The following is a 24,269-nucleotide window of genomic DNA, read 5'->3' on the forward strand; positions in this document are numbered from 1 at the left end:
TTAAATTATAGTCCTGAAAATTAATAAACTATACCAGGGGCAGCTAAACTCCTTGATAGTGCGAGTCATTTTTCGAAATTTAAATTTTCTTGTGAGCCGCACTTGAATACGCGTTTAAAACACGCAAATGATTTTTTTTTACTAAAACCATATTTATCGAAATTTTTTTAAACAAAAGTATAAAATATGTGTATGTGAAGTTAGATATAATGGCACACATATATTACAGCACTTCTAATAATACTTAAGATGCTGGTAAGTTAATTATGATTGATGTTTGGATTTTGCTAATTTTATAGTGGAATAACAATTATTATTATTCACACCAGTAATTGGTTTCAATTTTACCAGAGCTGAAGTAGGTGAAATCAATTTAAATATTGAAATAATTAAACAATCAATAATAGCCAAAAATAATCTTTAAAAGCCACAGTTTGGCCACCACTGAACTATACCCAACTCTTTTACACGATTTTGAAACAATGCCATTCACCAATATGAACTAATTTTTTAAATGACTTTTTGTCCTAATGTGAATTTGTTAATTACTTTAAAAAATACTAATTCATTCTCTAATGGTTTAAAACAAGAAACATTATCAGTCTTTTTAACATATGGAGCTTCGCAAAAGCTAATTAATGTGGAACTTTAATAGTTGCAAATAATGCAGTCAGTTGCCGTCCAGTGAACAACATACTCATTTTAAAATATTATTGACCATACATACAATAACAATAATTGTCTATTTAGCATTTTAGTCCAAACCATAATTAATGGACATAGTTATCAAGAATAGTTACAAAATTAATTTTATTTCCTTATTTCAATTCGTATTTTTATGTGTACTTATGGATTTTGCTGTTACTGTACACTATTGTTAATAAAAATTTTGCAATAAAAAACAACTTTTCTCATTTAATAAGTACTCCTGTATTATATATTTTATTATGACATCTTAAACACAGATTATTTGGGAAAAAAAGTTTTTTTTTTTCATCTAACATAATTTTATAAATTTGTGAAACATATCACTATATTTTTACTATATGTCATCATGTATTTTTACATGATTTTATTAAGGCTTTTCTAAGTAGCATATCTACATCTACATTGAAAAAAAGGATTGAATGTACATACTTGTAAATACTTTGTGAGAATATGTGTGAATATCTCCATAACATTTTGTCTCCCTGTTTTATGCATCTTATAATAAAAAAATCCTAACAGCTATAACAGTTGATGCCTTACTGTAACGGATGTTGGCTTGGCGTGAGGCCGCCATGCTCCGGACTGTGCTTTTGTTTTTTCCGCTTCTTCTCCTTTTTTCTTTTCTTCCGTTCCTTATCATCATCGTGCCGCTTTTGTTTTTTGTGTTTCTTCTCATAAGTGTCAGGATTTGATGAATCTGTAATGTCAATCATATATAATGTTTATGCAAAGGAATCTATTAGTATAAAGTATTAATAAAAAAAAAAACTGCTTATATCTCTGGTAGCTTATCTGAATATTTTAAACGAATTTTTATGTCTAAAAATTATTGTGTAGGTACATTGAAAAATAAAACAGACTGTATTAATAGTTTTCTCTGTACATCTTTTTAAAATATAGCACATTAGATTTTAACAATGACATGGTAACTTTGTATTAAATTTAATGTAATATGAACACAGTAGTTGCAGTATGTTCATACTCATATATTTCAACTGTTATGTTTAAGTATTCACTAAAGGTCTCTTTCTAAAGGTTTCTTTAATAATTTTGTACACAAATAAAAATTGTAGTTTATGATTATGTATAAATTTGGAGGATGTATAATTATTGATATTGCTTTGCTACAATGAGCATTATAAGTTAGCTATGACTAAGTCCACAGCTGGGAAACAAACCTACTATTAAATAAGTATATGTTGCACTCAGGTTGAACTTTATGTAAATGTGTATATTATAAAAAAATATATACCCTGAAGGGGTGTGTCTTGTCCTGGCGGTGCACCATCCTTGTGTTTATGCTTTTTATGCTTGCTCTTATGCTTCTTAGGCGGCGCTGCACTAACATATCGGTATTGCTCTGGAAGAGGGCCTGGGTGGAGTCTGAAACCAGCTAGTTGAGCACTTGTAAGTGGTAATAGCTCTTTTCCACCAATAGGTCTCTTGGCTATAACAGATCCGAGCGTACTATTATCCTCTTGCCCAGGACCGTCCACTATTCCTGGCAAGTTTGGCAAGAACGAAGACAGTGACTCCTTAAGTTTTTTTCCATTGAACTTACTATAGGAGTGCTCTAGGCCATAATACGCCATTAAATTTGTAGCACCTGTTAGTTCACATTCTCCTAGAAAAACGAAATACATTAATTTTAATATTTAGGACATTGTTTTAAAATTTATTACTAATTACAATAGCTTTATTACCAGGAGGTTCTTTCATCAAATAGAAAGGTCCACTGTGCACTATCGCAGGGTTCTTGCCGAGCGAGATTGTAGTCTTGAGGGTTCCCGAAGAATCCTGTCGAGAAACCACTGGTGACCTCGCTCCTCGAGGTGAAGACTTCGGCGAATATGGTTCTACCTTTCTAAACTGATCAGACATCATCTTGAATCAGCATTGTCTAAAAAAACCTACATAAACAAAGAAATTTCAATAAAATAATTAAAAAACTAAAAATAAGAGCTCCCTTCGCTTGTCGTATGTTGCAACCAACAACAACAGATTCAATATTTTTTCTTATCAATAGCTGCTACATAGATATAATATGAAACGATATAACCTGTGGGGTTACCACTAAACATTTTCACTGTTCGCTAAACGGGCGTTTATTGTATTGTAGGGAGCGTTAGTATAGTGGTTGTCTATGGCAGCAACCACGTGTTTGCAAATGCGTTCGCCGTGCCAAATTAAAAAAAAAAATCTCATAGAGAAAAAAATCTAGTCTATGGGACGTGAATTAGCTTCTCGTAATGCGCTACGATTTTCGAAGATCTGTTTGGAAATAAACAGCACAATGAGTTTAATTTAATTTGTTTGTGATCATATGAATTATATAAAACATTGAAAATGTTTTTAAGTAGTGATAAATGCCGTACAAACGCTGTGCAACATCTTTGATATCAGCAATCCTCGCTCAGCGAAGTGACGCCATTTTACGGGAATGACCAGCCCGCGGCTGCCGCTTATTAGGCCTGATGTAAGCAGCGCTCTGCCCAAACGGATGCATGGAAACGAATCTTTATTCCTGTACTCGTACTGGACGTACGACTTCAGAGGTGCGGCCACACATTTCAATGTTATTATTGTTATCGTATTTCAAATCGAAGTTTGATTTCCTCTTGTTTGAACGTCTTTTGTTTCTCGTTCAATATAATAAGCACGTGTTATTTTTTTTCAGAAAACTATGGAAGATGGTAATATAATCAACACGAGAGACGATAAAATAAGTTCGGCGTCACTGACGAACTTTTATGGCGAAAGACCCGCGAAATTGACTACAAACGGGCATGACTTTGCGGGCGAGCCTTCCAGCCCCCCGGAGCCATACTATGGCTCTAGGCGCTCCAGCGCTGACACGCTGCAGGAAGATAAGTTCCGGAAACGGATTAATCCTTTAAGAATTCACCTCGGCAAGCGACCTTTCGTCGATAGCTCAAGCCCATATAACAGTGCGTGTAAAAAAAAGAAGCATTTTGTGATTAAACCTAGTGAAAGTAGTGCATCGAAGAACGCAAACCCCCGTGCGCCGAAACTTCTCCCGAAACGCGTTGACTGCAACCCGTACCACAATGCCACAACCCAACCAGACAGCTCCATCGATAATGAGCATGATAAACCAGTGCCACGACTCGTGCCCAAGAGCCAATTGCTGCAATTCAAAAAGGGCAAGACGGAGAAAGGAGCCCAGCTGAAGGAATATGCACAAAGCCTTGGTTTACAGCCAATGGTGAAGTTTAAATGCAGGAAATGTTGTTCTATGTCTTTTAAGACCTTGGCTATGTTAAAGGAACACCAGCTTATCTGTCGCGCTCAAGTGAAAGAGCCAGCGCTTAGTCCAGAGGCAGCTCCAAACTCTGAGAACAATTCAGGGGGACCATCAAGAGTAACAAGGAAAGTTTATTTATGTTCAGCTTGTGGCACCTATTATGAAAATTGGAATCTCTTCTTGCACATGAGAGAAGTGCACAACCGGCACATATGTTTATTCTGCTTGGGCATGTTCTCTAAAGCAGAGAAGTTGTCCGCTCACTTGACCAATAAACACAATGTACAAGAGTTCAGCTATCATACAAAGGAAGATTTCTTTAATGTTTACAATGGTACTTTGTATTTAATGTGTTGTGCATGTGACGAAATATGTAGCGAGAAAGATGATTTCTTTCACCATGATTGTAATAATGTTAAGCCCAAGCCTGTTCCTGTGCTTGTTAGTAAAAAACCCAACAATAAATATGTTAAAAATGGCAATGAGCCCTTAAAGAATGGTCCCTCTGTTTCAAGCAAGAATCCACAGAGACCTGTTAATGAAAAAAGTGAGGTTAATGATGTGAAACCAGAGACTGTCACATCCCATAAGGCTATGATAGATAGTAGTGATTGTGAACCTGTAAATAGTGATACAAGTATTAGTTCTGATAGCTCAGTTTCAACTAGCAAAGATACTAGTAATACAGTAGACTCTGTGATAGGACCAGATAGTTCAAATGTGAAATCTAGGACACCTATACATGAAAACACCGCATCAGAGACAAGTGCATCGTTTTTACCAAATGGTGATGATAGCTTAGAACATTCTGATGAAAGTGACTCTCCTATACCTGATGAAATTCATCCGTCATCACCCCAGGCCCCACACATTGTAGAAGAAAGAGTCACATCACAACCTGACAGAGAAAAAGAGGGTGGAATTAAATTAAAGTTAAGCTTAAATAATGCAAGTTCTCCTGTCATTATTAATTCAACTGTGGATCCTACTGTGGGTCAGCAGTACAAGCCACCAACTCGGATGAGACGGCCTCCTAAGAGATATGAGAAAGATGCACCTCAAGAATTACCCACCCCATCAAAGCCGCCATCAATAAAAATGACTATATGTGATAAAGCTGACAGTCCTTTTGTAAAAACTACAATTATTGAAAATGATAAGGAAACCACTATGAAAGTTAACATGAACAGCAAGGATTCACCCCCACAGGTATTTGATGATATCGAACCAAAAACAGATAGTGCTATTAAAACCACAATCTATGACAACAAGCTAGAGGACAGTAATACACTGAATAGGGTACCAAAGTTAACCGTAAGAGTTCCTAAAGAGTTTCTAGATAAGGACTCTTCAAGCGATTACTCCTCTGATAGTGATGCTGGTGAAAAGTTGCCTCTTGACGAACAAAACACAACAACAGAGCACCAAGAGGCAGTTGAACATTCTCCGGAGAAGGAATTAGCACCATCAGAATTACCAATTGAGAAGCCTCAAGTAAAGGATGAACCTGAACAAGCTACAGAAGAGAAAGTACAAATGGAAGATGAAGATATTCAACCGGATATAGAACCCAAGACTGAACCTACAGAAGATATATTGAATGTGGAAGAACCCTTGCCTATTGACAATCTACCTGTTATAGAATTAACATTAGATAGGCCGTTGGATAAATATCCACTCAAAGATCTCTTGAAAGTGTTTTTAGCTTCAACTGTTATAAATTGTATATACTGTAACCATGCACGCAAGATTGCTGTGAACTGTGAACAGTTGGCATTGCACTTGGTGGCGGAGCACCGGTTCTCTGCGACAGTGGACAGCATCACCGCAGAAGAGCTGATGCCACAGACAATTGCAGCTAAAGTGAAAGCTAGATTGGACGAAGTGTGCACTGTGTTTATAAACTTGGACTCGTATGACAGTGTGGACAAGTGTGAGAATGTTCAGTATAACCACATATTTGAATGTTTTCAATGTTTCTTTAAAACGGCTGTTCTTAAAGATCTCTACTTACACAATAGGAAGATGCACCAGAAGACTATTTTGCTGTGCATCATGTGTAAATCTAATTTTTATTCTTATAGTGAGTTACTATGTCACCTGTGTCCTGGAACGTATGATTCTGAATATGAAAATAAGTTTAGATGTTGCTTGTGTAATGTAGACTCTATATCCTCATCGTTTAGGTTAATGGTACACTTACGAAAAATCCACCACACTTGTGATGTATGCTTAGAATTTTGCCAAAGCCAAGCTCGTCTATCCAACCACGTGTGGAAGCATAAGCTGCACCACCTCTGCTACCGCTGCGGCATCGCCTATAGAAATAAACCCGACATCACGAACCACTTGTTCTGGAAGCATGGCACAGAGAGTGTGTTATGCAAGAAATGCTTGCAGAAGAAATGGCCGCATGTCTATCACTTCTGCACGCCTCCGGCAGTGTTCGTATGCGAAGAATGTAGTTTGCAGTTCACGAGAGCCGTGTGCCTCAAGGTGCACAAGCGGTTTCACTCTGAACAATTTCCGCACGTGTGTACAGAGGAAAACTGTACCGAGAAGTTTGTGTCTAAAAAATTACTAACAAAACATATGGATGAACACAACAAGAAATTACTGGTTGAAAATCCTAGTGAAGATAAAACATTAGCAAATGATAAAACTACAGAAGACAGTAAGGAACCTGTCCCGATCGTCAACTCAAATATTGAGAATCCCAAGGAAGAGGCTGGATCTTCTGAGGTAAAAGTAGAATCTGGTACTGAACAAACCTCTAAGAAAGTCAAAAAGAAAAAACTTAAAGACAAAGAGGCGTTATTGCTAGATGTGAACTTGCCGGCGTTGAATCTCTCCGAGAGCGACAGCAGCGACGAATCCGACAGCGGCATCCCGCCCTCGATAAAGGATGAAGCAACAATTGATAAATTGGACGAAGAGTCGCAAGACGAGAAACCTGTTGTGAACGAAGCCAGCGAGCATGTCACCCCGGACGTGGAACCGCTATCCAAACTAGAGGAGACGATGGAGCCGCCCGAAGATAAACCGGACGAGAAACAGGTTCTAGAGATATGGGACAACTTCAAGAAGTACCAAGCCAAAGTTGAAAAACAAAAAGAGAAGTCGCCGCCCCTAGTTCCTATTAGAAAGCACGTCTGCGACTCTGATCACGACTACTGCTTAATACCCGTGGAGTTGAACGGAGATGATGACGGATTCGGTTTAGACAAAAAAAAGAACAAAAAGTCGCCCAAAAAGAAGCACGATGGCCTATCGTCGTCCTCTTCCAGCAGCAGCGACAGCGACTCCAGTTGTTCCTGCGGTTCCAACTGCAGCTGTTCCTCTAGCAGCGGTTCCTCCTCCTCCAGCTCTTCGGATTCTGACTCATCCGACGAATCCGGCAACGACAAGAAAAAAAATAAGCAGATAAAGAAATCTTTACCCACCAGACGAATCAGCAACGGCTCCAACGTGGATGTCATGGGAATGTCCGAGACACCGGTCTTAGTGCCTGAAAAGGCTGAACCTCTCATCGCCGAGAGCGATCTGGAAACGGAGGAGAGTGAGACCGATGAAGAGTTCTACGACGAAAATCCACAAAAAATTGCGAACAAATTGTACGCCGAGAAACGCAATCAGCTGATGCTCCTCGCGTCAGTGGCTCCCTCAGACGGCGGCTCCGTGTCCGGGGAGGTCAGCCGCGCTGCCAGCCCCGTCAAAGAGGAAGTAGAACCGAAGAAAGAAGAGAACACAGTCGACGAACAACCAGATATTGACTCTAAAGAGAAAACGGGCAGCAGCAAGAAACGCAGTAAAAAGAAGAAGAGGTCCAAGAGCTCCAAAAAGCACGCGCCCATCAAAATCAACATTCCCAAAGAGGTGATCGCTAAATCGGAGGTGGAACCCCCGCCGCCATTGTTGCCAAACAAGATTACTATTTCGCTGCAGTCCAACACAGTGCAGATACCGGAGGCGCCTAAGCTGATCACGCCCGCCGGCAACGCGGCCGCGGCCAAGGCGACCACGCTTGAGAAAAAACGGGCGTCCAAGCGAAGACGCGTCCCCAACAAATTCTATGGCTACTCTAGCGACGAGGATTCCCCTCACACAACCGCAGCGCTCAAGCCGCAGCTGCCACCCAAGCTGGAGTGGAGGAAAGAGGACCTGCCTTCACCCGTTACGCACAAAGCTAAGAAGGAAATACCTACCTCCGTCATCCCGCAACGAACATACAACTACACAGACCCCATCAGGCTAACGGCACCCATTCCCGACCCGGAGCCTCCGAAGATACTCATGAACTCCGAGTCCATGGAATCCAGCGACTCCGACACCAGTGACGAAGGTGCACTAGAGATATACCAGCCGAACAGCGTGCAGAACTCAATACCGGTTCCGCCTCCGACGTACCTCAATTCCGGTACATCTAGTCTACCGTACCCGTTCCAAAGGCGAGCGGTACGCCAGGCGCGGGAAGGGGAGAGCGTCTACTGTTACTGCCGGTGCCCCTACGACGAGGTGTCGGAGATGATAGCGTGCGACGCCGAGGGCTGTCCGATCGAGTGGTTCCATTTCGAGTGCGTCGGCATCATGGTGCCGCCTAAGGGCAAGTGGTACTGCCAGGAGTGTCGCAAGAACCAGAACTTGCCCGGCTACAGATAGGTCCTCCGGACGTGCGTGTACATAGTTGCGTGGCTGTATCCATACTGTATATAATTTATTGATTGTAGATAGTCTAGCTTTACCTGTATATCTCTGTAGGTAGGTAGTATATAAAGTCTAGGATATTAGCTCTGAAAAAATGTATCATATGTTATTAAAAGTACATGGTTATGCTTGATATTGGCTGTGTGGCCAACTGTAGACCGGCCAATTGTTACTGACTCTGCCGCAGCCGAACGGAAATATAAATCCAATTTTTGATACCAGCGTTGCAGTTTCATTTGCTTACATTTTTTGCTGTAAATGTATATGTATTTTCATTTCACAGGCCGACATTATAACAGCGTAAGTGACGAATGTTTGGTCGATAACGGTGCCGTGATATCTGCTTATTAGCATATATGCAGCGGTGACAAACCTTTTTATTACTAAATAGATTACACGGGCAAGTTCACATTTTGACACAATACCTTTACCATTTACATACCATTTTATAAATTGACACAAGACTTCTCTCAGAGAGTATACAAGTTATAATCAATCGACATAAAACAAAAAAAAACTTAACAAATTTTTAATTATTTTATACCAATTGACATGTCTAAAAAGTGCAGGGTTTACTATCCCTGGAATATGTTATGAGTGTTATGTTACAGTAAAAGGCGATAAGACATTGCAACGAACCATTAGGCGTTATTTTATTTAATAAAGTGTGAACAATGTTGGGTGCGAGCAGCGCAGGACTATGGGCAATGGCGTCTATCGGCTGTTGTGATGATGGGTGAACAACAGATGAACTATGCCTTAACTGTCATTTTACCTAACATAATGAGAATAAAAAACTGCTCGGTTCGTGATGAAAATAATTTAGAAAGAGATCGGAAATTGAAACCGAGGAAACTATGGGTTAGTATGTTAAGACTGCTAGCTTGATATGAACAGTATTTTGTAAAAGGCATCAACCTTGCACTTAACAAAAAGTACATTGAAATCCATTTCCCGTTATATCTGTTACGTTCTATTTCGTTGCTAGGCAACTGATTTTAATACAAAGAAAATGTCCAACGATTTGTATCAATTGCCACTGAAATTATTGTATATGCCTATACGTATAAAAAATCATTGTCACGGTGACTAAGATAAACTCTGAAACACTTCGGTGTTAGTCTCTTTCGAAATGTTTGCGTAGTTCCGCTTTGTGTGATAGTGTTTTATTTAAATTTTTCTATTGAAATTTATTTTTATGTTCTATAAACAATTTTAGAAAAATTATTTGCTAACAATTGGACACATTCTCTTGAACTTGTTTTGCTATACATGGTTAATATAAATTTAAAATCGTACAAGGGTCTGAATACTAAAAAACAATACAGGAAATATAAAATCAAAATTGATTAAGTTCAATCTAAACGTACAATACCCAGCGATAAATATTGCACATCGACCTTTGGAAAGAGACGATCGGCTAATTTCGGTTTCGGAGGACGTTATCTCTGTCGCACGAAATACGACTGACACAACGTCATGTAGGTAGTGTGGGACAGAGATAGTGCTATACGAAGCCGAAATTAGCCGATTGCCTCCTTCCAAAGGTCGATGTGCAATATTTATTGCCGGGTACTGTACTCTGGCGTGCTGCGTATGAACTTGTAGGTGCGCAGTTTGTACAGCAGATAGCCGGCATTCAAATCGAATCTCGTTTGAATTAAGAATAAAGGCCAGTTTTTTTTTAAAATGTCATATATAGAACATTCGTCAGAAAATTATTACTATTCGTAAAATAGTGCATCGTATAAGTTTGATTATCGATTTTTCTATTATACCAACGGCCAGACAGTCGACATACAATAACGAAGTGACATTTTGTCGATATGTTATAAATAATATTTTTTTTAACGTTCATCAACATTATTATAATCTTAGGACGCCCACCGCTGGACATGGGTCTCCTCTAATAAGACAGATTTTTTTAATGGCGCTCTCTTTTGGAGGCTTCTCGTTCCTCTATCTTATTTATAAGACAGGGACGTATTTTATCTTTTAATGATTTTTTCACTTTCTCTCTGTTCTTCACATGAGCTATCTTTCTTCTTCTTACATTGTACAATTTCTGTGTTTCTTTTCCTTACCTATTTCCGTTCATTCATCGCCTCACTCCCTTCGCCTCTTTCCTCAAATATCACAGATCTAGTTTATCACCTTTATTTAACTTAGTATATATTTATTTACAGTTTTACATTATTAGTTTGTTAATTATTGCAATATTTCACTTTATTTTTCTTTTTCTATTTCTTTTCTATCGACCAGTATCTGTTTTGTTCATTTTTATTACCTTCTGTTTCTGCAGCACTTGAAGAACCCTGGTCGCTGTTATTTCCTATAAGTAAGGCGATGTTGTCTTCGCTTATCTTTTCAGAGTACTCTAATAAGACAGGTTGTAAAGAGCTTGCTACCAGCGCAACAGATGTGCTAATAATAATGGTACAAATTTTAAATTTTCTAATAAGGGTTAATTATGTTACTTAAAACACACTTTGCCTAGCATCAAAATAAATATTTCCTTTTAAAGGTTATATTTTTTATTTTTATTTACATTTCCACAGTTTGCCTGTCATTTATAGATTCAGTGGACTGGAGATGGCAGAGCGCGGAAGGCGTTTAGTCTATACCACGTTTACGTAAATAACTTCTAGTGCTACCTCGAGAACCTTGTCTCGGACTGATATTTTGTTCTATTATTATCGGATTGGGATGCCACCAAGCTTTTGGTGCAAGGACACCCGAGGGGGGACCTCCGACTTTGAGTTACTCACGCCGAAATTTTACATGGTCGATTGTTATATCCTAGCTAAACACTTATAATATGGTCCAAAGTGCTAGTCATTTCCTGAAGTATTTGTTGCAAAATTATATCCTCCCACACACTTAATATTGTGGTGATTAAGGTATAAGAGTAAAACATATAGGCAATATATAATTTGTACGGATTGTGGGTCAAAGTGGGATCATATTACAACTTCGATTAAGGCTCAAGGTGATCAATATTAAAACCAAAGGAATAAGATAGTCGACATATATTTTAGAGTGAGTAGCAAAAAATTTGAAAGAAAAATTGTAAATTTTGGTCGCAATATTCAGTAGCTGTGGGTAGACAACGCGCAAAACATGAGCGGAATGGGAAACGGTTGATCTCCACTAAAAAAAGGTGGTCAGACAACAAGATCGGAAAATTCTAGACGCAAGACGCTTCCAGTTCCAACCGTTACAATGATAATGATACTAATTTGAATTTAATTTCAAATATCCGCGTAAGCACACCTATCCCCCGATTTACACGGTACTTGTTTTACACGTTTTTCATCACATCATTTCAACATCGAATCGGCACAAATAACTTCGAGTGGTGAAAGTGAATTCGAACCTTCGATTCCGAAAAAAAGAATGAGAGTAATTTCTGATAGTGATAAAGGATAATAAAACACCTTTGGTTTTATTTTTTGTTCTTCTGTTTAATGTATTGTAATAAAATTAAAAAAAACAGTGTTTCCGTAATATATTAAATATTTTAACTTGTCAATGCATTTTATTTTTATTTTTGTGTACACCTAAAAATATTGAAAAAAAATCACAACAGAAAAAAATTATAATTTAAATAGCAAAATGCATAATCATTTCCTGCGAGCTTTTCGGTTTACACGGACTTGAAAATTTTAATTTTCGGTTTACACGTTTTTCTCAGGAACGTATCTACCGTGTAAATCGGAGGATAGGTGTATTGAAATTCAGCGAAAGTTTTGAATGTATAACTATTTGTTAAAATCATCTACAATAAATGTTTAAGCTGGCCGCAATTTATTTTCAAAGTCTATAAACGTTACATTAGTTTATATGGATTCGTCGAAAACGTGACATCGAGCTGTGAGACCATACAAATTATAATTTGTTAATTCTTTCACCGGAAACGAATTAATTAAAAATAAAACAAGGAAGTGAAATCCTCGTTTCCGGGTGTTTCATAATTTTTATTACAATTTTAAAGTACTTTCAAATAAAACGGTAAGTCGCTAGATTAAGGCAGTCAGTCATTTTATATTTCGTAAATGATCTGAAACCAATTGTCTCAATGTACCCGATACATATATATTGTTTGTAGCGACCAGCAAACAATCTGTTAGATAGTTCCTTAAAAATTCATTGCATTTTATTGCCTCTTTCAGTCTGAAGTGTCATGTTAAAAATAAATACATTTAAAAAACTTTTAAGTTAAACGGTTTTTTGATACCCATATTGTGGTGGTTGTGGAAAAATATGTACCTAGTTCGCCATATTGGAATGGCGTCCATCTTGAATTTTAAATTTTGACATAATCATCGTGTTTTTTTTCTAGTGTAGCCCTTTCATTTAATACCCATATTGAGGGGGTTAAGGAAAAATATGTAATCCGCCATTTTGTATCGTGGCCATCTTAGATTTATAATGTTATTGATTGTATTATGTTTTATTGTCATCTAAATTAAATGTGTGTACCAAATTTCAGATCAATCTGACAACGGGAAGGTGCTTAAATTTCAATTTCTAATTTTGACCCAAACAAATAAATTCCCTACGGGTCGAACTAAATAAAATCGTTTAATAAAGGTAATACTATTTTTTTAACAACTGTAAGTTTCTTGATAGTCCGTTAAGGGATTTTTTAATTAAAATTTCATATGAACAATGAATTTAATATACTGTATGTATTGTACACGCTAACACCGTAATGTCATGTTAGCAGTAGGTACAAGGTTAATTGGACGTTGTGCCGAAGCGTCGTTTAGTTCGTTTTGCTCGCAATTTGACTTGTAGCTTAATAAAAACACAACCGCTTGATAAATTGAATAATAATCATTTTTTTAACAGTGTTTGCTATGAAAAGGCTTTCACAGAGTATTAACCATGAAATTACTTAAACAGGTAATTACAGTTTTCACATCCGCCATCTTTGTCAACGATTATTCTTGATGATGGTATAGAACAGTGATTCCCAAAGTGGTTTATATCGACCCCTAGGGGTCTATGACAACCTGCAAGGGGTCTACGTCAACGAAAAAAAATTAGGGGGTCCATGAAATGAAAATGGGGGTCCACGATAGTGGATCTCAACACATACACTGATAGTATTTACACTTACTTACATCATACTATCTTCATAATATCAAAACATTTACATTATTTATAAAAGTACCTATGAAATAAAAAAAAATATTGTATACTTATATAAAATTGTGCAAGTTGTAGGATTTTTAAATTAACATGTGTTTTTACTTTAAGTTTTTAACACTAATCTTCACTATAGTAAGAAATTTACAGGAAATTAATATCAGGTAAGTAGGGGATCTACCCAACACGGAAAAACATGGCAAGGGGTCTACGACACAAAAAAGTTTGGGGAACTCTGGTATAAATTTTAAGTCTAGAAGGGATTCACTGTTCAATATAAAATAAAAGACTATTGTGCGTGACTGTTCCATATGGAATACTTCGTTTTCTTCTTTTTTTCAAACCATAGCCACCCACTGCATGACAGGCTTCGTTTGATATATCATAATCGCCACGCTTTACAGACGTCATGGCGATCGCAGTGTTGTACGCAGATGACGCTGCCGCCCACCATCTGGAGACTTGTATGTAAACAGTGGTAATGATATATAAATAATGCACAGTGTGAAGTACATAAGATTGCATCCAGGGACTTAAACTCACGACCAGCGATCACAAGTCAATCTACCGCTGCGGATGTTGAACTTTGTATATCCAGGTTTACCGTACTGGCTGAATAGAAGTTTGAATTTAAAAATAGAACATGAACAGAAACAATCTTTATAACATTTGACTTAAATTCATAATAGGTTTATTTGGTTATGCGGCATTTTTAAAAACCTTACAAAGACAGTGGTTAGTGAATATTTACGCCATCTAGCGGATATTCAAAATATTAAACTATATATATAAGTCTAAAAATCGACATTTTCTTTTTTATTGTATCTTTATTGAAATGTCTTAATAAGTGTAGGTAAATAATAAAGTAACGCGTAGATAGTCGATTTAAATAACACATTTACTTATGTATCTATTTATTAATTTTAACTTAGAAATTGAAGACAAAGAAAGGTTATAATGCAAACATTATGTTAGTCAACCGTAGAGAACATGAAAGCAGTTAAAACATGTCTTTTCGCGGTTGAATTTATATAAATCATAACCAAGACAACAAAAAAAACTTCTGTATGGGTATAACTAATAATCGCAGTGTGGTATGCTACGCAGAGGACGCTGCTGCGCATCATCTGGAGGCTTGTTTTTGAGCAGTAGCAGTCCTGTATAATTAATGCACAAGTTTGTATTGTATATCGAGAATCGAATTCGCTAACTACGGTCTGAAAGCATAGTCCTTTCCACGTGACTACCATTATTTTTATTTAAATTATAATTAAACATTACTTATGTTTATTAACGACATTAATAACATAATCCCGTTTTGTTTTTTACGCCTACTCTTCTGAGGCCTGACACGTCCCCTTCGGCTGCCGAGGAACTTAAAGCCCTTGCGTTATACCTCGCGAATGTAAGCCTCGACGAGGTCTGCATCCTCGCTGCAAAGCTCCGCAAAGCCTCCGATCCCTCGAAGCGCTTTCTTTTTATTGCGGAGCACTTGGCACTTCTCGCCGCCCTTAAAGCGGAATTTAAATAATATCCGCTCCCCCGTATCAATGCCAGGACACATGCATCACAACGAGCCACGGCGGCCTCGATGCACATGTCATGAACTATACGCCTACACATGACACGGGGGCCGCGTCCGTCTAACCCGCGTTTAAGCGAAGGCGGTTCGGAGAGACCCGTGTCTCTACCGATCACCGAGTAGTCCTCGTTTCGTGCTACATACTCAACACCCCACTCACTACACTATACACCTACACGGTTATAGTTCTCCGCGTGTAGAGGTCTTCGTCGTAACTGGGGTACGATCCCCAGCGTAAAATTTTTAGTCCGTGGGCCTCTGTTTCCACGGGCTTAATTTCGATGAAGCTGCACAAGGCGTAGACCGGCTAGCAGCATAACTTCTAATACATCAAATGGCAAAATGGAGGTCCGACGCATTTGTCAAAGGGTACCAGACTCAACATAACCTCAATGAGAGAATCCATTGTATCTAGTATGTCATTTAAAATGTTGCAGAGTAGTGTTTCTCAAGTTTTATTTTGTTTTGTGTCAAATGAGTATTTTTTAATATTTCAAGTATTAGTTTTTATACTTTTTCAGTTATCTAAAATTATTTATATGCTGAAAGTTATTTTTTTAAGTAAAGCATACGATGTCTATTTAGAAGAAACTCGTTATTTTTTACCGTAACTTTTATCGTTTTTAGTGTTACCTATTTTGGCGTACATTAAAAAAAAAACAAAATATAGTTTTTTTTTTAATTTTGGTTCGATGAGAAATAATATGTGAACATAAAAACAAACAGCAACATTATTTACAAGAATTATTTAAATAAAATCAATGTTTCGACATTTTGTTTTCAGTCGTAAAATCATGCGGCCGACCCGACGATTTGTAATTCATAGCGCGGCCCCAAGGAACGAAAAACTTACTACGCATTACTTTGCAAGGTTGCAGCGAAATTTAGATTTTCAAATGTGATTTACTTTGTACAGATTAAATAAGACTGCACGAATAAAACATCAATTTATTTTTATGTATTTTTAAGACACGATCTGAAATTTTTAGGTTATGTTACATTCATAAAAACTTAAATGTTGATTTATTTAGTGTTAATTGTTTTTGATTGCAGAGAATATTTATTATCTGTTTATTCACGCACACTACAAAACAATAATGCGAAAGAAAAAGCTTTCTGCAATAACATCACTTATTTCTCTTTGAATTTTTTTCACCAGCCTTACAGAATATTATTTTTACTTAATGCAAGATAAATGGTAACAAGCGAATCTTAAAAAAATCCAAATTAGTTTTCACCACTCGCGGCGATTACACATTCCGTAGTGATACATTAGCCTGGAAGGTCCTCTCCTAAAACTCTTGTAACATTTCAGACCATGGATGGCTTTAAATCCGTTAATATAATGTGGTGTAGCGAATCGAGCCGTGGTTCCTGATGTTCCTCGATTTAAGTTTCGTAAATGAGTTAAAATAAAAGACTTTTTGTAAATGCCAGTTAGGTAACATGGTAGATATAGAAAAAAAGAAATTGTTATCGTATCACTTGCTATAATGTGAACTCCTACCTGCCTCAATCAATTAATAGTGTCAAATTTAATTTTGGTTCATTATCATTGCAGTCATAGTACGTCCAATATTGGACATAGACGTGCCTTATTGATTTACAATAATAACAATAGTTGAAGGCGGCTTGCATCCCGAGTCTTAGAAGGTCGTAATAAGTACGTGGGTTCACCTATTGAAGGGACATTTTACACTTGCTGGTCCGTGGTCTTGGAGACCACAGACCATATGTGTTATGTGGCATGCTCGCTGCCATTTCATCTTGCCGTTCGTCTACGTATTTCCCCGTTCTTGATTCCATTTCGTAGACATTCCCGAACGCAGCGCTTACCTAATATTAGTTATTTTCCTAATTTGTTTTTATCGTAATCTTCAACATCTAATCAGTTGATAGAAACGTACTAATAATAATATAGGCTTTCACAATTACCATAATAATTGTACTAAAGTTTTGGTATATTTGTATATATGTATTAGTGTATAGTAATGTATGTAGTTGTATGTATGTACACCCTGAACCGCCCTTTCCTTCATGTCTCTCATCTCCATCCAAAGGTTTTCTGGTAGAGCGATAACACCGCCTCTTGTAGCATATTAATTGTATCTTTTTTTCCCACTATTTACTATCTATGGTGTACAAAAGTGTTAATAAATAAATAAAGTTAAATTAATTGTTTATGCAAACTATTAAAAATGTTATACACTGTTTTAAGTAGGTTTTGACACGCTGTGATATAAAGATAAGATAAAATGGTAATTGTAAATGAAAACCTGAATTTATTAAAATATTAAATAATGGAAGAAAGTTTTAAATGAAAATTAGAAATGAAATTGTAAAAATGAAAATTGTGAGAAACATGGCTAAAGGATGGCTTTGCATGAATTTTATGTTTTAGTGCAAGCCGTGAGAGTGATAGATAATGTGAAGAATGAGAGAAGAGAGAATAGAAGAAATAGTGATGGATGAGAGAGAGAGAGATTGATAATGAAACATTTTATAAAAAAAGTTGATGTAAAGATTGATGAAAAAGAAATTTAAAAAAGGCTCTTAGTTCTGAATCTTCAACGAGAGTGTCTCGCAAAAACTGTAGTTTTAAAAACAGGACATTGTTAGGATCACGCTTAGTTTAAGAGACTTACTTTTTTTTACTTAAAGACTAACATGCAAAACGTAAGCAAAAATATCTTAAATGAGACGAAATACATCACATTTTGTCTCCATATATTTCTCCATATTTAACAACTACAGTTTAAAGTCATTATAAATATTATACGTATGGTCATAATGACCATGAGAAGGCAGATCGATAGATGCACAAGGCTGTCGCGCATGGCTACGATGTTTTTAATAACTCTAATTATAGTTTATATCGAAACAGCTCAGACAATATCCGATAGTTTCACTTTTGATCGATAATATCCTACTGAAAATTAAATTTATGGCAACCCTAGCAACGTGTGCTTGTAAATATGCAATAATTTACAGACTTGTTTACTAACCTCCTATCCCTGACGGACGTCCAAGGTTACTTTCGTGTCGTACTTAATTTGAATGTTTTTACTTTTTTTTTGATAAAAAATGGAAAAGGCGTTTGTCTTCCATTTCACCTGATGTAGATGAAGACGAAGGTGGTACACGCCCATTCAAAAGAAACCTGTTCACTCTACTCATAAAGGCTCCAGATTTCAACTTATCAGGAAAAATAGACCCAGACAGGTCGTTCTCAACCTTGGCGACTCTCACCAAAAATGAGCTGTCAAATCGAATAGTTCGACTTTTGGTTATGTCAACAACGTATGGATGAAACTTTTGCCTGCGCCTAGTAGTCCTATAAAGGAATGGAGATGGTTCAATCAGTTCGAAAAGAGCCTTCGAGCACTCTCTGAAGTGTATCCTATAAAAAACCGATAAGCTGGCAATTCGATGACGATGTGTAAAGGTGTGTAGTCTGCTATTTGAGAGCTTTTCGTTGTTAATTAACCTACGGGCTCTTCGGTCAACTGAGTTCAAAGCTTCCGGATGATATTTGGCTGCACAGTCCAAGAGGTGCAGCATTACACGAGGGAATTGTAAAATGTAGGTATTAACACTGACTGATAGAAGTTTACAACAAGGAAAGTGTGCAATTCGAATTCCGAAAATGACAAATCCTTATCTTTTTTATAAATCATACAATGTACAGAATGATGGATCATAGCTGTAATAGCACAAAAGAAGTGAATGTATAGCTCATTCTTCAGCAAAAGCCTTAAAGTTTTGTTACCATTTTAAAATTTTAAAACAGGTTATTAAGTTCCCTGACAAATCATTCATCTGTCATTTTAATAACTTTGAGTCGAGAGAATTCTTTTTTAAATTGACATGGTGCCTTTTTCCGGTAATACTTTTATAATTATCTACAAATGTCTGTACTCCTAGATGAGCTTTTAAATCGTACAAGGCAATTGATAGAGGAGCACAGGTAATTTGAAGATATTTATAAGTGCCGGCAATGTGGAAGGTAAAAGGAATAAGAAATGGTCGCCTACTCGTTGGTCTGACGCAGTTGCAAAAGCGGAAAATGACACCGTGCATGACTACGTAAAACTTTCAGAAAGAAATAGAAAAGCCTGGAGAAAAAGGGTAGCGGTGAATGACGTGATAAAAAAGGCTCTATGAAACATATTTGTGGCTCTTGATAAATGTACCCAAATTTACTTTTGATTTTTGTTATTATAATAAAAAAGAAATTACTACCTTGAAACTCATATACTGATCAGTATTAATTAAACAGTATCTGAAACAATTCCTAAAAAATGCTACCACCTTAATCACCAAATTTTGAAGAACTATTGTGTTTTTACCTTTGCGTTGGTGTGTTAATGTGAAATTGTGTTTTAATTTTTAACATTTACAAAAATATACCCGTTTTTTAATACTTTTATGTGTATTTTGCAATATGATTTTTTTGTTTTTATTACCTTTTTACATAACTTTTAATACATATTCCGTTACGGCTCCCGAAATATTACAAATTTTGCAAAATGCCTGTTATAGCCAGTGTGTTAAAATAAATCATACGCCTTCTTAGTTTATCAATTAATTTAATTGTATAACCCCTTAAACAGAATCAGTAATGATTATATATTACTGTTGTATAATAAAGAAAATTGTTCACGTATGTAAATGATTTTTTACAATGTTAACTATCATTTACGTAACGAATTATTTTAAAAGATTTAATTTAATTTATATTAACTGTTTTTTTAAACATATCGCGGGCCATGGCAAAAAACCCGGGTGTCAGAGCTTCGAAGCGAGCAAGCGCGGCCTTGGCGCGGGAATCAAATGTTTATGTATAATCGATAGGATCACGGTCGTATTACGCCGCTTGTACTGCGTTATATGTCCCCGTGAATTCGTTACTTAATTTATTGTTTACAGAATATTATATTGTACACCTTCTATAAAATAATTTCACGGGAAAAAATAAATGATTTTGGAGTAAAAATCTATTTAGTTTTATTTTTCTTTATTAAACTTAGCTGCCAGATCGAGAAATGAGGAAATACGCATAAGGTCACTGACGTAAAACTAGGAATCGCTAGTTCGAGGTGGCAGGAGGGGGGGGGGGGATGAAATCGCTTGTGTTATCAATAGCTGTTCTTGGGTAGTGTCTACCAGCCGGTAGTCATGGTCGGGGGAAGTCGCCGGATGCGGGCAGTGCAAAACTGGTTCTTGAGAAAAATGATGGCGAAAGAAAACATCATATGACAGTCTTAAAACAACACCATTGTATACATTATTATGTAAATATAATTTTAATAGTATATATACAGGGTTTCTTATAAATCAACGACAAGTCGTAATTGGATGATATAGCTGGAATTCTTTTTTTGTATTTAAAAAAAAGTTGTGTATATTGCCGTGTTTTGCTGGGTTTGATTATGTACTTTCTTTAATTATAAAACCTATTTAATAATTTTAGACTGCAATAAGTTGATTTAAAATGAAATCTAAATAATAATATTCTTTATTCGAATAGGCATTGTTGTTCCTACCGGAAGTTACCATTGGCTCGGAAGGCATTTCTGCTGAGAAGTGCCGGAGAGAAAATCAACAGTTGTTTTTTACAAATAAAGTTTTATATAGAGTTCTCGTCAATAATTAACTTCCTGAGTGAGCACCAGCAACATTTAATTCCACGCATTAACATCAGTATAGTATTCTTGGATGGAGTAATATACTTTTAACAATATTTTTTTTATATTGGTTTTTAATCTCTCCAGCTTCTTCTTCCGCTTCTTATATACCGTTAAGGATGTTTTTAATTTTTTTTATGTACATTAGAAACTCTAGAAATGTTAAGGTAAAATTATATACGTAGTAGAAATTAGTTTGAAGTGATGACGCAACAAGTTTCATTAAGAAAAGTGTTTCATTCGCTGCGTATTTACCGAACGAGTGACTCATTCTGATAAGTCGACCATTCATTCCATGCACTTATAATACGTTGAAATTCAAAAGTATTGAAATTGGAGCGATTCGCAGTTACATACGTTATATTACGTCGTAATTTTAGATTGGATGGATTCGTTTTGTATCTGTAACGATTCATTAATACTTAATGTAGTTGTCAAAATATTAAATCAATGTAATGTATAAAAATTACAACTTTGTGCAATTTGCCGGCTGCCTTATTTGAACTTATTTGACTATGGAACAATTTGCCTGAAATATATATCCTAGGTGTATTCAAGGTTATAGTGTAGAGTTAGTTACTGAGTCTGCGTGCTTCATCTTTGACATCGTCGTTTTTCAACAGGCGAGCTGGTGGTCAAAGGCGGACTTGATAACGATAAAAAAAGGTTTGAGTCCAAATAGAAATTATGTCAAAATATTAATAAAAAATTGTAATTATAATAACATTTATTTATAGATAACCTATAAACTATAGAAAAATTTTAATAATTCAATTTGTCTACAAAATTTCCTTGCGTCCCACACGTAGAAAAAACAAAGTTAACAATAATAGAATATTACTCATTCATGTTTTGCCCCGTTTTATAAGAATTGGGGCGCCTGTAACATCCGGTCAAGCATTTTCTCGAAAAAAAAAATAACGCATCGAAATTTTGTGTGCACATTTATATTTATCAATATACTATGTTATCTAAAACAGTAATTTTATAAAATAAATTCCTCTAGGATTTTATATATTAAATTCGTAATAATTTAATGAAGTTTGAGCAGCGGTAGCCTAGTCATAGAGAAGTGAGACTTACGATAGGTCGTGTGTTCGATTGCCTGGATACAGTCTTATATAATTCAAACTTTGAGCATTAAATGTACAGAATCGCCACTGCTCACAAACATGTTTACAGAAGATGAGCAACAGCGTCGTCTGCGTATCATAATACCATACTGCGATCGCCAACCCATCTGCTAAGCGTGACGATTATGGTATATTATCCTATAGAAATCTTTGGGCGTCTATAGGCTGAAACTACTAATGTTGTTTTACTAGTATTATTTTAAAAAAGTAAGCTGAATAATTAGTTCATTATTGATATTCGGATTCTTTGGTGGACTTGTTACTTTCTGAGAAGTACTATTTTAACCATAAAGCAGTAGTGAATGACATTGACAAGATCCAGTGTTATTTAACATACAGTTAAAGAAAATTAATGACCAAAATATATTTAATAATATTCCCAATTGTAATGCGACTTAAAAGTCATTAAAAATGTATTTCTTTTTTTTCCTTAGAGATCATCGCTATAATCTGTGGCAATATAATTCTATCCGCCAAAATTGACACAATCGTGTCGTATATTTGTCGGTTATATGTTTTGCGTGTGAAAAATTATTTACAAGTTGTGAAAGTGATTAGTGAAGTAATAGTTGTTTTTGTGTGGACAGTTATGGAAAATTTCTATCCAAATTGTCTCGATAGAGACAATTGTAATTTTATAGGTGAGTTAATAATTCGGATGAATCGATTAAATAAAATCGATTGTTAATTTTATTACATCATATATATTTTAAATAAAATTTTATACATCAATTAAATATACGACTTATTATCGATGTCTCACTGTAAGGCCAAATTACGATTCGCCAAATCGTTAGTCTAATTACCCTATTTCTGAAGAAAAATAATAAAGAATACTCTTTGCTTACGCTATTTTATATCAGGTTAGGACTCCTCCAGAAAGTGTACTTTCATCTTGTAGGATGTCTGGTCGCAGATTTATGTTTTCGAACTTAAATAAAGGATGTTATATCTGACACATAGTTTTATTAAAAGCGGCAAACGATAGAATAGAAATGCGGATTTTATTTTTTAAATAGTAAGTCGTGCAACAAAGTGCACCGCCCGCCAGCCCGCTGGTAAATGCGTATGCGGCAAACAATGCGAATTACACAACTGCCACCGTTAAACCACTCAACACGTATTTCACCCCTCCAAACACAGAGTCCCTGGCACTAATCGGTGTAATATAACTCCTGGAGATGCCCCTTAGAGGGGTGAAACACGTATTGAGTGAATGTACACTTTGTTGCACGACTACTACTGCATGTGCAGAAGTGGCTAAATATTGGTCCTTTTCTTAAATCCGCTAAAGTTAACCTCACTGGCTACGGTATATCCCCAAAACGATAGATCAGTTTTTGGTGGAAAGCTTCACCTAAACATATTATTTAAAGTTTTGCCTGTGTCATCCTGTTGGAACCACGTGTGTAATGACTGATGGATGAGTCCTCAGGTTCGACAAAATAATATCCTGTGTTGATAATTTACATAATTATCGGGCATTTTGAAAAGAAATTAGTCCAATTATTCCATTCTTAGACAATAGTTGGCCTGGGCAATGCAATGGTCTCTGATGTTTCAATCAAGAGTTGCCAGTTCTTGGAGAAATAATTACGGACCTTTTTTATGGACTTGACTGTTTAAGTGAAAATGAGCCTCGTTTCTCCACAAAATGGGATATATAGTGCGAAAAAGTATCACCATCGTTGGACAATTTTTTTATTCTAGAACAATTTAAATTTGAAAATAATGGAAATTCCGATTTTTACTTTTTTAAAATTTCACGAATAATAGCTTTAAGAAATTTCTATGAGAGCTACTCTTTTCTCTATTGAAAGCCGTGAACTTTCACGTGAACTGCTTTTAACCAACGTTTATGGGAGACCTTGAAGATCGTCTGGACCTTGGACGTGATGTGTTCATAGCCAAACTAGTAACGCTCAATCTGTACACCAAGGAATGAATTAAACTCACACTCGGTCCTTTACTTACCTGTCGTATGCCGAAGTTTGAACAAAATTGTCGGCGAGCAGTTTTCTGAGAATAATTATTTT

At 36.2% G+C, this 24,269-nt stretch overlaps 2 protein-coding genes across 2 annotated transcripts; one reads left to right on the forward strand and one right to left on the reverse strand.

Annotated features, from left to right (window-relative positions):
- Positions 1-937: 937 nt before the first annotated feature.
- Positions 938-2,720, reverse strand: MED19 (mediator complex subunit 19). The gene is made up of 3 exons (XM_068773468.1): positions 2,412-2,720; positions 1,961-2,332; positions 938-1,405 (listed from the first exon to the last, which is right to left on the reverse strand). The coding sequence occupies exons 1-3, from the start codon at positions 2,590-2,592 to the stop codon at positions 1,245-1,247; spliced, it is 714 nt and encodes a 237-aa protein (XP_068629569.1). The 5' UTR covers positions 2,593-2,720; the 3' UTR covers positions 938-1,244.
- Positions 2,721-2,940: 220 nt separating this feature from the next.
- On the forward strand, positions 2,941-8,898 carry MESR4 (misexpression suppressor of ras 4). Its single transcript, XM_068773344.1, has 2 exons — positions 2,941-3,263; positions 3,386-8,898. Exons 1-2 carry the CDS (start codon positions 3,213-3,215, stop codon positions 8,630-8,632), a joined length of 5,298 nt encoding a protein of 1,765 aa, XP_068629445.1. The 5' UTR covers positions 2,941-3,212; the 3' UTR covers positions 8,633-8,898.
- The last annotated feature ends 15,371 nt before the right edge of the window (positions 8,899-24,269 follow it).

This window comes from Battus philenor, unplaced genomic scaffold (assembly GCF_028537555.1).
Source record: "Battus philenor isolate CCGP_79_NKW_IND1 unplaced genomic scaffold, ilBatPhil1.0.hap1 SCAF_6, whole genome shotgun sequence".
NCBI lineage: Eukaryota > Metazoa > Arthropoda > Insecta > Lepidoptera > Papilionidae > Battus > Battus philenor.

What these genes read in the sequence shown, in the direction of transcription:
- MED19 (XM_068773468.1), bottom strand. Translation starts at nt 2,592, where the DNA reads ATGATGTCTGATCAGTTTAGAAAGGTAGAACCATATTCGCCGAAGTCT. An exon ending in TTTGATGAAAGAACCTCCTG is followed by an intron (nt 2,333 to 2,411) that starts GTAATAAAGCTA and finishes TCGTTTTTCTAG; the next exon opens with GAGAATGTGAACTAACAGGT. An exon ending in ACAAGACACACCCCTTCAGG is followed by an intron (nt 1,406 to 1,960) that starts GTATATATTTTT and finishes TTGACATTACAG; the next exon opens with ATTCATCAAATCCTGACACT.
- MESR4 (XM_068773344.1), top strand. Translation starts at nt 3,213, where the DNA reads ATGGAAACGAATCTTTATTCCTGTACTCGTACTGGACGTACGACTTCA. An exon ending in CTGGACGTACGACTTCAGAG is followed by an intron (nt 3,264 to 3,385) that starts GTGCGGCCACAC and finishes ATTTTTTTTCAG; the next exon opens with AAAACTATGGAAGATGGTAA.